Source organism: Rhineura floridana, chromosome 7, assembly GCF_030035675.1.
Source record: "Rhineura floridana isolate rRhiFlo1 chromosome 7, rRhiFlo1.hap2, whole genome shotgun sequence".
Classification (NCBI taxonomy): Eukaryota; Metazoa; Chordata; class Lepidosauria; order Squamata; family Rhineuridae; genus Rhineura; species Rhineura floridana.
The window spans coordinates 103,340,056-103,354,017 of NC_084486.1; the positions used below are offsets into that span (position 1 = coordinate 103,340,056).

Consider the following 13,962-nt stretch of genomic DNA (forward strand, 5'->3'; position numbering starts at 1 on the left):
AGACTCATTGGTGTCCAATAGCACTAACTCCCAAGTAAGCATGCATAAAGTACCAGCTTTAGAGAAAGCTGTGCAGAGAAGAAAACTGTTCTTTGGCTGGGTTTCAAAATGGTTACAATATGCTGATGACAGCTAGCGCCCCATCAAAATAAATTGTTAGGGCTATGCAACAAATCCTTCCTGTATTACAGATTTTCTGTGATACCAATGGGAGAATGGGAAGTATTAGTGTTCTAGTCATTGTGACATATTTTATGATGCAACTGACAAGCCACTTTCATACTTGAAGAAACTCTCATCCTCATTGGTAAAAGCCATTGTGATGTCATTATTCCTCATAAAGAGCAAGCACAGCCTTCCAGGACCAAAGGAGGGGGGAACCCATGTATCTTCTTAACAGGACATGGCTCGCGTGACATGTGCATGTTGCTGGACATGTCCGTGTTGCCCAGGTTGTGAGTGCTGCAATGTCTGCATAAGACTTCGACGGATTTTGTTTAGCAGAACCCCAGACTACTGCTGTTTGTGGTGGCGTTTCATATTTAGCGATGAGCGGAACTGTGACTGTTGCTACTGCCCACATGGTGAAGATGAACCCTGCCAGTGCTGCCACTGCACTTGCTCACAGAACCCTAACTGTCGCTGGTGCTGCTGCTCCTGTGCTAATAGTCCACACTGCAAGTACTTTTGCTGTACGAATGAGAATGATGACTGCCAGTGCTATCAAAGCACATGCTGCAACTACATCAACTATATACCTCACCAGCATCGATACAGACTCAGAAGGTAAGTGCTAGACAACTATGATTTCTTTTAGAAGCTGCCTCATAACCAGTCAGCCCATTGACCCATCTCCCCCAGTAATGTCTATTCTGGCAATTGCTCTCCAGGGTTTCAAGCAGAGGTCTTTCCCTTCGCCTGCTTGTGTGGCTTCTCTTTCTTAAAAAATTAGAGATACTGAGGACTGACTTCGGGACTTTCTGAATGCAAAGCAGGTCCCCTGCCACTGGCCTGTGGTCCCTGTAGGATGACTCTGCAGAAGTGCCTCTCTACTTCCTTCCACACACTTTATTGTTTACGTCTGAGAATATATGGGTATAGGAAGGGAAGGGAGGAGGGAAAATTGGAGTTGCAACTGAAAAGTGGGGGGAAATGTGCATGGAGAAAAATCTGCTTAGGGCCAAACTATACATGACAATGGTGTAGTTTTGCTTTTGGGTGCACGGCTGTTATTTTATTCACAGATTCCACAGTATCTGAAATAGGAAGGCCTTTGCTCCCCACTGTAGTCCTGGTCCAGATCAGGTTTCTGTGTCTGCCATCTGTACTGCACTAAAAGATTCCATTCATTTCAATTGGACATTTTTTGTAATGCAAATTGTAAGTGAGGGGACTGATCCCGATTGGGACCACAGTGAGGGCTCAAAGGTTAAAGCCCTCCTACCTTCATGCTATCTTTTCGGCGCCAGGTCAAGACTTTCCTCTTCTCCCAGGCATTTAAGCATGTGTTTGAAATTGTTTTTATATTGTTTTAAATTTTAAAATTGTGTTTGAAATTGTTTTTAAAATATGTGTTTTAAATTGTATATTTGTTTTAATAATTTTGAGCTTTGGCTATGGGGCGGTATACAAGTGCAATGAATAAATAAATAAATAAATAAATAAACAAATAAATGCTAGGGTCTTGATCTAAATCAACCCCCTCCTCCCATCCTGGCAATTTGTGGGGGGGGCAGCACTTCACAGTTAATATCATGCATTGTTTGGCCCTTAAGGAAGGAAAGAGGGAGGAACACCCACACCCAAATTAAAGCCTAACAAAAGTGAAACGCTAATTGTTGCGATACAAGGAAATGGGAGAGGTACGAGACAAAACAAACTTGTTTTTTTTACCCTGATTTTAATAAAACTAAAGGGTGGGATTATGGATGCCTCTAGAGTATCACTATTTTGCAGGAGGAGTTCAAGCACATACTTTGAACTTCACGTTTCCACAAACAGGATTAAAGTGCGCTATTGCTCTAACAAAACAACCCCACTTTAAAAAAGAATTGGGCTTTTTGCATTTTGGAAAGTGACGGGGAAATGCATGGAAAAGCATGAGATAAACAAATGGCTAATGGGAAAATGTATAAACACCTCGTCACAAGCAAGTTAGCATGAATGCAGGGCGAATGTCCTTTACCACATAACTGCCCCACAAACAAATCTGAACAAGTGCTCAGTAAGACCAGATATAATCTAATCTTCATCTAACGCTCTGTGGAAGCAGAAGATGAATGCTCATTAAACAGGTCATCTAATTTTTGGATTTGAGCTGATTTTATGTATGTGCTGTTGTTGTTTTAACTGTGTATTTTATTTATTTATTTATTTGATTTATATCCTGCCCTTTCTCCCAGTAGGAGCCCAGGGTGGCATTTGTTGTTTTTATATATGTAATTTTTATATATATCTGCAACTATTTTATATATGCTTTATTATATTGTAAGTTAATTTGGAATGCCTCATGGGAAGCAATCCATGAAGTGCGAATTTGATAGATATGGCTTTGCATGCTTGCAAACTGAATCAAATTTCTCCCCTATCTTTATTATGAATATTGATGGCATCACTAGCTGTAACTCAGAAAGGTTTTTTGTTTTTGTTTTTAATGTTCAGACGCAGATTGGTAACCAACACATCTGTCATTTCACTGGATAAGGAAGCATCAGGACATGCTTTTCTTGACCAGCTTATTTGCCCTGTGTGCCAACAGTTGTTTCTCCGCCCATTTATGTTGCCATGTAATCACTGCATTTGTGACAAGTGTATATCGAGGAGCCAACTTCAGGCTGAGATCACAGAGAACTTCTTCATCATCACATGCCCAGTTTGCAATAAAGCTCACTGCCTTCCATTTGCTAAGAAGATACAGCTGAGGATTAATTATCTAAGAGCTAGATTGGCTAGGAAGTATATGCGTCGATATGGTTTCCTACGGTGGAGGTTTGACAGAAGCCGTCTACCAATTTATTGCCAAGTTTGTGATGAGCGGCGGAAGGCCAGCAAGAGATGTGTGACATGTCAATTGAATTACTGTAATATTTGCCTGAGGAACTATCATCAGGATATCTCCTACCAAAATCATGTCTATGCAAAAATCAGTGATGAACTTTGGGAAGAAAGAAACTGTTTGATCCATGGTGATTCAATGCTCTCAAAATACTGCCTTGATGACCATGAACTAATTTGTGAATATTGTTCTGATGCACATCACAGTGATCATGACACAGTTACTATGCCAGTAGCATGTTCAAAACTGTCTGCTGCATTATTCTCTGCTATTGCAAAGTTTAAGAAAGGTTCCTGTTTGTATTTAATTATTTTCTTTCTTCTTGATCTGCTGTTATATGTTTTGATGTGTCTCATCAAAATGCAATGCTAAAACACATCAGTGCATTCTCCAAGGCTAAATATGTATGGAGTTGGTAACAAGCACGTGAATTCATATCACAGGAGAAGCAGGTCTCCAGAACTGTGTTCAACTATGAAGCTCATTTGTCTGGAGAAAGTCACTATTTCTCAGCCCATTTTGTTTCACCATATTGTTATGAAGTTAACATGAGACAGCTCTATGCCCATCAAAGCTATCCTGAGCTCCTTGGTTGAATAAGAGAATATAAATGGGATAGGAGAATATTAAAAATTACAGGGCTTGGAAACATATTTATAGCACACTTTGCTACAGGGCCAGTTAGGAATCCCCTGAGGTCACTAAAGTTTCAATGATTGTTCAGAAATGCAGATATAGGCTGCAATCTTCTCTCTCTCAATAGGTACTAGATCCACTACTCCACAACAGATTCCTAAACAAAAGACCTGAACCCTCAAGCTGCCTTCACCCTTCTGCTAAAGCATCTCTCTCTGTCTCTACCAAACTGTTGTTTCTTCTCCCCACCCTTCTAACAATTATTTCCACCCCTGATGGCTTTCTTCTTTAAAACATTTGATGCCATGTAGGCATCAAAGTGCCACCTCCCAACATGTAGCATTTGTTAAACATTGGTTAGAGACTCTTAAGAATCAATCTTGTTGGCAGGATTGAGTGTCTGCCTCAGGAAGACAGCCATAGGTACCACAGAAGTAGAATAGTTTTGCTGGAGTATAAACCACATCACAGCCTTGAACTGAGTCCTTCTCTTCTCCTTTCTCACTTCTTGATACAATGAAGGGGCAACAACTCCATATAGCAGCAGCAACCAAAGACATCACAGTCTGTACAGAGTTTTGGCTTGGTTTTCATGGCAAGAAAAAAAATGGCAGGCAACTTAAATGTGCTAAGTCTTACTCCTTGGACTGCAGTGGAACTTACAAAGAGTAAGCCTTAGGTTGTAAGTGCATTTAAACTGCAAGCCACTGAATGAGTATCAAAGTAGACATCATGCCAGGACAGCTATGTCATCCATGGCTTTCTGAAACTGTAACTGCAGGTGCATGGTTCAGACTGGGGCAATGGTGTTAGTGTGGAGTTTAACCCTTTCTCCCTAGGACTTTCCCATGATGTAATCTCTCCCAAGCTCTTGCTTGCACCTTGGAAGTAAGCACACAACTATGGTCACATCACACCATACATTTAAAGCACATTTATACCACTGTAACACATATTGCTTCCCCCAAAGAATCCTGGGAACTGTAGTTTACCCCTCACAGAGCTGCAATTCCCAGCACCCTTAACAAACTAAAGTTCCCAGGATTATTGGGGGGAAGCCATGTGCTTTAAATGTATGATGTGGATATGACCAATGTATGTGTTGCCTCACAGGGCTTTAATGTTGTTTCATGAAAGAGGGTTTATATGTGGGGAAACTAACAAAGGAAAGCATTAACTGCACTTGTGCTACAGTCTTGATCCTTCTCTCCCCACTATGGCTCCATGTGCCTTTAAAAATATTGTGAGATATCTGATAAGTGATCTCCAAATGTTTAAAGGTATGAGGAATTATGCCCAAGAGAACCTTACAATGCAATACATTCAAATTCAGTTTACAATGGGTTAATATGATTCCATCATATCATCTTGAACTGAACCATAGTGAAGCTTTTCCTCCAAGCAGGGGCTGTTACCCTAGAACGCAAGGATTCTGTTGCACTACCTGTAGTTGGCCTATGTTAAACCCCATGTCACTTTTAATCTTTTCTATAGTTTGTGAATGAGTAGGTATAATGATTATCCTGCTTTTTTTGTGTATTGCAGTCCGATTTATAATTGATAATGATCTAATGGAAGTCCTTGTATTAAAAAACAATTTTAAGTCCTATAAAGAAACAAAAAGGAGGGAGATCAGGAATGGGTTCATCAGGTTACAGAGTATACTTCAAGAACGGGAGAAAGACTTGATGGAGGCAGTAGAAAACCTTGAGATTCAAAAACAGAAAGCACTTTACAATTTTGCCGAATATACAACAAAAAGAATTGATCAGATGGACAGCCTCATGCAGTATTCTAAGGAAGCTTTAAAAGAAAACAGCCAACTTGCATTCCTGCAGTCTGCAAATTGCTTGGTAAATGAAATAGAAGATGCAATTGCTAATATTTATCAACCTAGCCCACATCTCAGGGAAGACCCTATTAAGCATCTTAAAGTCAACTTTGAGGAACTTGCAGAAAACTTACAAAGCATTTTCCCACCTCTTTCAAACAAAATGTATGATAAAACAAGCAAATGTCCTTATCCTTGCAGTTCTGACGTAATGATTCCAAGGAATATTTCCAGTGCACATGTTCCAAATCCATTAGGAATGGCCCATAGTCAGTCTTTAGCATCATTTTCTTCACTGGATCAAGACATAATGAACAATGAAATATATCTAAGACCCAAATCATTACCTCCTCCTAATTTGAGAGATCATGGAATGTATGCAATTTGGGATGCATCATCAGATACTTCAAGAAATGAACGAAACTACCAAAGCCAGGGTATCTATTACAGTCCAGAATTACATGGAGAAGCTCAATCTTCTTCAGTTCCTGGCCTTGTTATTGTTTACCAAACACTTGTATATCCAACTGTTGCTAAGGTAAGAATTTTTATAAAATGTTTCTTATGCATTCTACATCCATTGACAACATTCGTAGAACAACTGCCCTTCCTGATGACAATGGAAGTTCTCAGCATGAAAAAAATGCATGAGTGTTGTGTTCAGGTGTTTGCCTGAACATGTGACTGTGGTATGTCTGTAGAGGAGGCAGGGGCATGCTCAGAAGCCCCACCCAAAAATCCTGTGCACAATGCCCAGTGCACTCAGTCCACAACTCTCCCTATGTTGAATGGATTCTACATAAGTAGAATGCCTTGTGTGCCTGGGGGACCCTGCTTTATGAGACCTACCCTGCTCAATATGGGAATGGCCATGGACTGAGCATGAGGACACTGGGGATGGGGCTTGCATGTGTGCCCCTACCTCCCATCTACAGACACAGTATTTGTGTGCTCAGGCCATTGCCTGAACATGCCCAGTCACATTCTTCTTTCTCCCTTGGATATGCCTAACTACAAAAGCAACTTCACAAATGTGTTACAAATTCCAGATCTTTGGGGTGGGGGGATCAGCACCAGACATTTGCCATGTTTCAAGAAATGAGTCCAAAAACCCATTTCTGAGAAGCCCTTTCTTCAGTTGGACTTCTTCTCACACCACTCAGCATCTTATGAATGGGAAGAACCATATAGATAGAGTCATGTCAACAGGGTTATGCAGATAGCATTGCAAACAGGGCCATGTTCCCTCAATGGAGATCTTTTGGGTCAACACTAGTTTAGACAAGCCTACCTTAGTTCAGAACAGTCTGGGTCCTTTTGAGCACTTTTCTAAAAATATGTAGAATTCCTGGGGAAAGCTTTGCCTTTTTTTTAAAAAAAATCTCTAAGGCTCAGAAAAGCACAGTCCTGGCAGAACTTATCCTACTTATTCCTCGTCAAAAATGTCCAGAGACCAACAAATCATGGCTCAAGTTGGTAGCCAGCCAAAATTTGTTCTCATGGTGGTTCTATTTCTGTCCCCCGGAGAAGAAGGGGCATGGTCTTCTGACATTACACTGAGCTCAAGACCTAGCACAACTGGGGTGGAGAGCCCCAGCCTAGCCCCACACCTGAGGTAAGAGATGAGAGTTTGCCCCATTGCACTAAGCTTCAGACACTAAGAAAGGATTAGAAAGTCTCCTGGCATTCCAAGATCATGTTCACACCACACATTTATGACACTATTATTCCACTTTAAACAGTCATGGCTTCCCCCAAGGAATCCTGAGAAGTGTAGTTTGTAAAGGGTGCTGAGAGCTGTTAGGAGATCCCTATTCCCCTCATAGAGCTACAAACTCCAGAAGAGGGGCTGACTGTTAAACCACTCTGAAATTGTAGCTTTGTGAGGAGATTAGGAGACTCTTAACAACTCTTGGCACCCTTTAAAACCACACTTCCCAGGATTCTTTGGGGGAAGCCATGACTGTTTAAAGTGGAATAACAGTGGAATAAATGTATGGTGTGAATGTGGCCCACATGTCTCTGAGGTTTGGTGCAACATTTGGGAGAGCCCTCACGTTCCTCTATTGCTTCTGAAATCAGCTCAGCATCACGGAGAGTTCTCACATTTCTCTATGCACAGAAAAAGGGCAAAGGCTATTTTTAAAGTTTGTGCTTTCCTCATAGGAAAATATGTACTTGGCAGTGGTGAACTGGTGAATGTATTTGTTCATTCCATCATCCATTTGCAGGTAGCAAAATTGGAGGGGCTGTCAGAAATGGGGGGTGAGGGGCCATAGAGAATTTGGGTTTCCCTGTGTCCTCTTTGTAAGGTTATTAGATTTAAAGGCTACAAATAACAAACACTGAGATGGTGCTAAGTGATCCAAAATAACTATTGTGGAAGACATCCACCACATATATTATTAAAATATTTTTTTATGGAAAATCTACAAATACTTATTGCTAAAAAATATTCTGGTCACCCTAATTATCAGTGAAACTAATGCTGTCAACTCATTGAATGCAACATGAAAATATGTGCAGTTATCTCTCTCTCTCTCTCTCTGTATTCTTTAGATTTACTGGACATGTCCTACAGAAGAAGTAGAGAACTTTGAGGTTGCTTATTATGAAGTAGTTGATGAAGATGTAGCTGAGAATTTAATTCAGCCACAACTTATAGGAGTACTTACTGGGATTGTTCAACAGAACCTGGAAATACATAATCTGACACCTAATACAGAATATCTCTTTAAAGTCCGGGCCATCAATGAGAATGGACCAGGGCCTTGGAGTGAAATTTGCAAGGTATAATTTACCTAGTCACTCTTGCTTGTATTGTTTTCCTGCTGAGGCAAGATCATGTATAGAAAGGCAATACTATGATCTTGAATAAGATATTCACATTTCTCCATAGATTATTTTGCTGGTTGAATAGGCAAATGCTAGCTAGATACTTCCCCTGCCCCCTCTATCTCAAACCATGGTTATTCCACAGTTTATTAACATAAGAACATAAGAAGAGCCTGCTGGATCAGGCCAATGGCTCATCTAGTCCAGCCTCATGTCTGTGGAAAGCCTACACCCAGTGGAGGTTGGTTCATTAGGGCAAGTGAGACACTGCCCCACCAACCTCAGTCTGCTGTCAGCTAGCTCCCACCTGCCTGCCTTTTGCCTTACAGCTGGCCCAGGGGTGGACCTGCCTGTCAGCTTCCTCCATCTCATCAGGGCTGGTTCTAAAGGGTGGCCAGGTGAGGCATTGGCCCGACAGCCCCTGGAGCTACAGGGGGCCCCTCAGCTGCCCCTCCGCTCCCCTTCTGCGATCCATGCCCCCCACACACCCCTACCTGTCTGCTGTCTTTTACCATTGCCCTTAATGAAGATGGCGGCCGTGGTTTCCCTAAGGTACTGAAGCCCCTGCCACCATCTTTGTTGATGGAAGAGATGTGTGTGCGTAGCATGCACGCGTGCCATCAACAAAGATGGCGGCAGAGGCATCATCGCCTTAGGGAAACTGCGGCCACCATCTTCATTAAGGGCAATGTTAAAATACAACAGACAGGTAGGTGGGGGGCATGGGGGGCTGCGTGCATGTGTGCATGAGGGGGCCCAGGGCAAGCTGATGCCCAAGGGCCCCGGCATGCCTGGAGCCGGCCCTGCGTCTCATGTTGCATTTTGTAAAACTCAGCAAAGGGGAGGATGGGGAGAAAATTAGAGTTAGTTGACTCCACCCATCATTTGTTCTGATGATACCTCCTGTTAGGCTCTCTGCCTTCTGTCCCACCAGTCCTGAGCATCTCTAATGGATGAGTTTTGTGGGGTATATACAGGTCTGAGAATTTGAGAGGCTCTTCTGTCATAGCAGTAGGGATACATGCTGAACACCTGAATTTTCTCCATGTCCCATGCAGAGTTAGGTGAAGAGTGCAGAGCTTGGAAAAGTTACTTTTTTGAACTACAACTCCCATCAGCCCAAGCCAGCTTGGCCACTGGATTGGGCTGATGGGAGTTGTAGTTCAAAAAAGTAACTTTTCCAAGCTCTGGAAGAGTGTTAGGTGAAGTGGACTACAAAGCAAAATTGGAGGTGGTCTTCAGGCAAAATATCCAATGAATTTTGAGAAAAGCTAAAGGTGGGGCTGTTGTGTTGAAGACTAGTGGAATCCTACACATCCCTATCAAGCACATGCCTCTTTAGAGAGGAAACAGTCTCCATTTCTTTATTAAAGTTTGCCATAGGAAAGGATGCATCAAAGACTCAAGCTCCTGTTGAATTTCTGTCTCACACTGCATGTCTTCCAAGCACAGGAGAATGTCTGAAAATAGTGTTTTAACTCCTCTGCCATAGCTTTCTTCTCTCCATGCCATTCCTCCAACAGGGTGTACTTCAGGGTAGGTTCAGGGATTTGAAGTAGGCTGCAGGTTTAGAGGGAAAGGTAAGAGGGAAAATTCTTAGATCTGGAACCTCTGAATGCTTGCAGAATGCATTTCCTTTAGTGAATAACAGTTTAAAGAGCACCTGTAGATACAGGATTGGGATAAAGGCTAAACATCATTCTGCCTGGGAGCAAATACATTTGTCCAATAAAGTCTGGGCTTTTTTTAAAAAAAAGTGGCCCCAACAATTATCCTAATAATTAATAGTGGGGTGGATTTTTAATTTTTTTTTACAGAATTTCTCATCTGCAGAAGAGGAAAGAGGAACTTGAAATGCCATTCCTCTGAGCCTACATTTCCCTTTTGGTGTTCTGCATTGTACTTTTATTAACTTACATGTAGGAATACTGTATTGTTTTTCAGCCTGTCAATCTATATTCATATTCTCAAAAAGCACAAATTTAACATCTGCCATAATTTGCAATCTCCTCCCTCCCACAATGGCCAATGAAAAACGTTCACAGGCCTTTAAGACAAATCTTTCTTTTTTCTTAGCAACTGCCACACTTCCTTTGGCGTGAAACTGAAATAGCTGTTACTGTAACTATAATCTGCAGAAACTTTTTAAAATAATCTTTATTGAAATGCAAATGAAATAATAATGAACAATGTTGCATCAAAACACAAGATAACTACAAAAATGAACTATGCTATTTTTTGACAAAGCAGATTGTGCAGAGGAAGTTATTTAATATGTATTATGAAGCCATTTTGTAAATTCCTAGATTTTAAAACAAAAGTCTGAAATGAAGTGAGCTTTGTTTAACAGAAACAATATTTTTGTGGTACCTATTCATCCTCTTCCAAATGTCAAAACATATTGAATAGATTTATTATTTTTATTGCCCAGCTGTTATTTCAACTAGTACATTCACAACATTATTTGATTTTAGAAGTATGAGGCTGCAATTTTATCCCCCCCTCCTGAGTCAAAGCACAATGTCAATAACCTCCCAGTCAGATCAGAGCCCCCATAAAGCCACAGAGCCCTCATTGCTCTGTTTTTATGTACATTGTTTTCCTATATGTTTCTCTAGCTCCATGGACTTTGCAAAGAATAAGGCAGTCCAAAACGTTGCCTGTGAAGTACTGAAGGCCCCCTGGATTGTTTTTTTGTTAAGCATAGCAGGGGATACTTTAAAAAAAAGTTAAAAGGTTCATTTAAGTTTTTTTAAAAAATTCTACATTGCTCTGCTTTACTAAAAAAAAAGATACAGCGAGAAACAACTTGCAGCTCTTCAGAACTCTGCAGGCAGTGTTTTAGAGAGTGTCCAATTGTGAGGGCTGGGGCTTATTATAGGACACAAACAAGGCCTGTAAGGCCTATTGGTAAAACTAGAAACTAAAGCTAGTGTGAAGCTGCTTTTTTTAAAAAAAAATACAAGCAAGAATACATGCCTTTTGACCACCTCTTAATTATTTTAGGGTAAGAAAGAGCAAGAGACAAACCTGTACAGTAGGGCCCCGCTCATACAGCGGGTTACGTTCCAGACTGCCACTGTAAAGCAAAAACCGCTGTAAAGCAGATCCCATTGATTTACATTGACCAAAATGGCGCCCGGCGGCAAAAAACCACTGTAAAAGCGGAACGAGTGCTGTAAAGCGGGGCCTTTCTACAATTCACAACCGCTGTATTAGCGGAACGCTGTAAAGTGAAGCACTGTAAAGCGGGGCCCTACTGTACTCCCCCATCCCCTCATATGGGATAATGGAGGTAAATGGTTCCTTTTTATTTCCCTCCCCAAATGTCCCTGGACGAATGTCTGTACAATTTGGCAGACTTCATTATACAGCCATGAGAGTGGCTGTATACTATAGCCACCATGGATTTTTCACATTCTGCAATGTTAAATTGAAAATACCCGCATGCTACATTGCTGCTTCCCATCAGCTCATTTCAAAACAAAACCTTGCAAATCGTATAGTCATGAACGTAGAAACTCTTCCTTAACAACCCTCTAAATTTTCATGGTGATATACAAAACAGTCAGAGAGAATTCAAAGTGTAAAAAGAGAGAAAATCCAGATCTCTGTTGGACTTTTTTTCTGTCAGAGTTGTCATAATTTGCTGAAATTAATTAAAAATCAACCATGTTCACAGAGTACCTGTAATCCTATTACTGACCTTGCCCCATACTCAGACCTTCATCTTCTGTAGTTTAAACGTTTAAAAAATGTCTGTCTGTTTTTTTAATTAATTTAAGAACTGGAGCATTGGACTCAATGATAAGCATGGGCATGCTCAGTAAGAACCAACTGTCAGTGTTCTAAAAGCCAGACTCACAGCTGCTAGGCTTGGCTAATCAGGGGACCACACCCACACCAGCCATTTATTTCACTTTAGGTCACCATGGAAGGGGGAGGGAAGGGGCAAGAGAGAGGGGATAGGAGGGAGGGGCAGGTTTGATCATTTGCATGTTTTTGAGTTCAGTGGGATTTACTCCTGTGCAATTATGTTTAGGATAGATGATACTGACCTGGGGGAAGGGCAGGAAGGGGGGAAGAGGGAGGGGAGGGGAGAAAAGGGAGGGGAGGGGAGGGGAGAAGAGGGAGGGGAGGAGATTGGGTGGGGGCACTGAGGGGAGGAGATTGGGTGGGTGGCCACTGGGCCGAGGGGAAGCCCCTTTCCTTTCCAAAAGGAAAACATTGTGAACAATATCATTTTCAGTGTTTTTCCCACCTTTTTATTCTACAGCAGGCACATGTAGTCTCCCACCCACATTTAAACCAAAGCTGTCATAGGCCACATCCACATTTGACCTTTATTTCACTTTAGACAGTCATGGCCTCCCCCAAAGAATCCTGGGAAGTGTAGTTAGTGAAGGGCGCTAAGAGTTGCTAGGGGACACCCTGTTCCCCTCACAGAGCTTCAATCAGAGCAGCTGATGGTTAAACCACTCTGGCCACTGGAGCTCTGTCAGGGGGATAGGAAACTATGGGTTCAGTGAGAATCATGCCACTAACTAATTTAACCATGCCAAAACTTTATTTTCTTCTGTGCCTCCTCATCACATGCAGTTACTAGTTATGTTACTAAAACCCACCATGGTCTGCATTTTTTGTTTCCACTAGATAGCGACTCCAGAAATGCGTGGGAGAATCAAAGGCAAATGGGGGTTGCTACGTCATGTTCAGTCTGCTTTCCGAAGATAATCCTGAACAGCAAGCAACCATTTTTAAAGAGAAAGCTCAGAAGTAAGCCACTGAAGAGAAAGCAATTATATTTTCTCATATTCCCTTTCTTTTTCTAAAGTGCAGCTAACTTGCAAGCTGAGATCTGAGAGTAAACCCTTCAGAATAAAGATCTAGAAAATTAAAGCCTCAGCCCATCTTGTCGTTTATTTTTTCTGGACATTCCACTGAAACCAGAGGAAAACATTGCGCTGTACATGAAATACATAATGAAAAATCCCTGAAGCCAACACTATGGTGTAGCAAACCTTCAAAGGAAACATTTCCATTGTTAGAATTTGCTATACATTTAAACGTGTATGCTAAAGGGATGCTAAAAAAGAATTTGAGGAGCACATTGCTAGGAACATAAAAACCAACAACAAAAAATTCTATAAATACATCCAAAGCAGGAGACCATCTAGGGAGGCGATTGGACCCTTGGATGATAAGGGAGTCAAAGGTGTACTAAAGAACGATAAGGAGATTGCAGAGAAGCTAAATGAATTCTTTGTATCTGTCTTCACAGTTGAAGACATAGGGCAGATCCCTGAACCTGAACTAACATTTGCAGGAAGGGATTCTGAGGAACTGAGACAAATATTATTATTATTATTTCTTAAACTTATATACCGCCCGACTAGCAATAGCTCTCTGGGCGGTTAACATAAAATACAATAAAATTACAGAATCTGATACAACAAGCATATAAAAACTACACAATCTAAAACCATGTTACAAACATTTAACTAAGATTAAAATGCCTCAGAGAAGAGAAAGGTTTTAACTTGGTGCCGAAAAGATGATAGTGTCGGCGCCAAGCGTACCTCCTCGGGGAGACTGTTCCACAATT

The 13,962-nt window shown here is 41.4% G+C and overlaps 1 protein-coding gene across 1 annotated transcript; it reads left to right on the top strand.

Annotated features, from left to right (window-relative positions):
- Window positions 1-403: 403 nt before the first annotated feature.
- On the top strand, window positions 404-13,091 carry TRIM42 (tripartite motif containing 42). The gene is made up of 5 exons (XM_061634438.1): window positions 404-786; window positions 2,662-3,344; window positions 5,237-6,060; window positions 8,082-8,312; window positions 13,011-13,091. The coding sequence occupies exons 1-5, from the start codon at window positions 404-406 to the stop codon at window positions 13,089-13,091; spliced, it is 2,202 nt and encodes a 733-aa protein (XP_061490422.1).
- The last annotated feature ends 871 nt before the right edge of the window (window positions 13,092-13,962 follow it).

Bases quoted from the DNA above. Each gene is read 5' to 3' on its own strand.
- TRIM42 (XM_061634438.1), top strand. From the start codon at position 404: ATGGCTCGCGTGACATGTGCATGTTGCTGGACATGTCCGTGTTGCCCA. The intron at 787-2,661 runs GTAAGTGCTAGA...TTTAATGTTCAG, and splicing joins CATCGATACAGACTCAGAAG to ACGCAGATTGGTAACCAACA. The intron at 8,313-13,010 runs GTATAATTTACC...TGTTTCCACTAG, and splicing joins CTTGGAGTGAAATTTGCAAG to ATAGCGACTCCAGAAATGCG.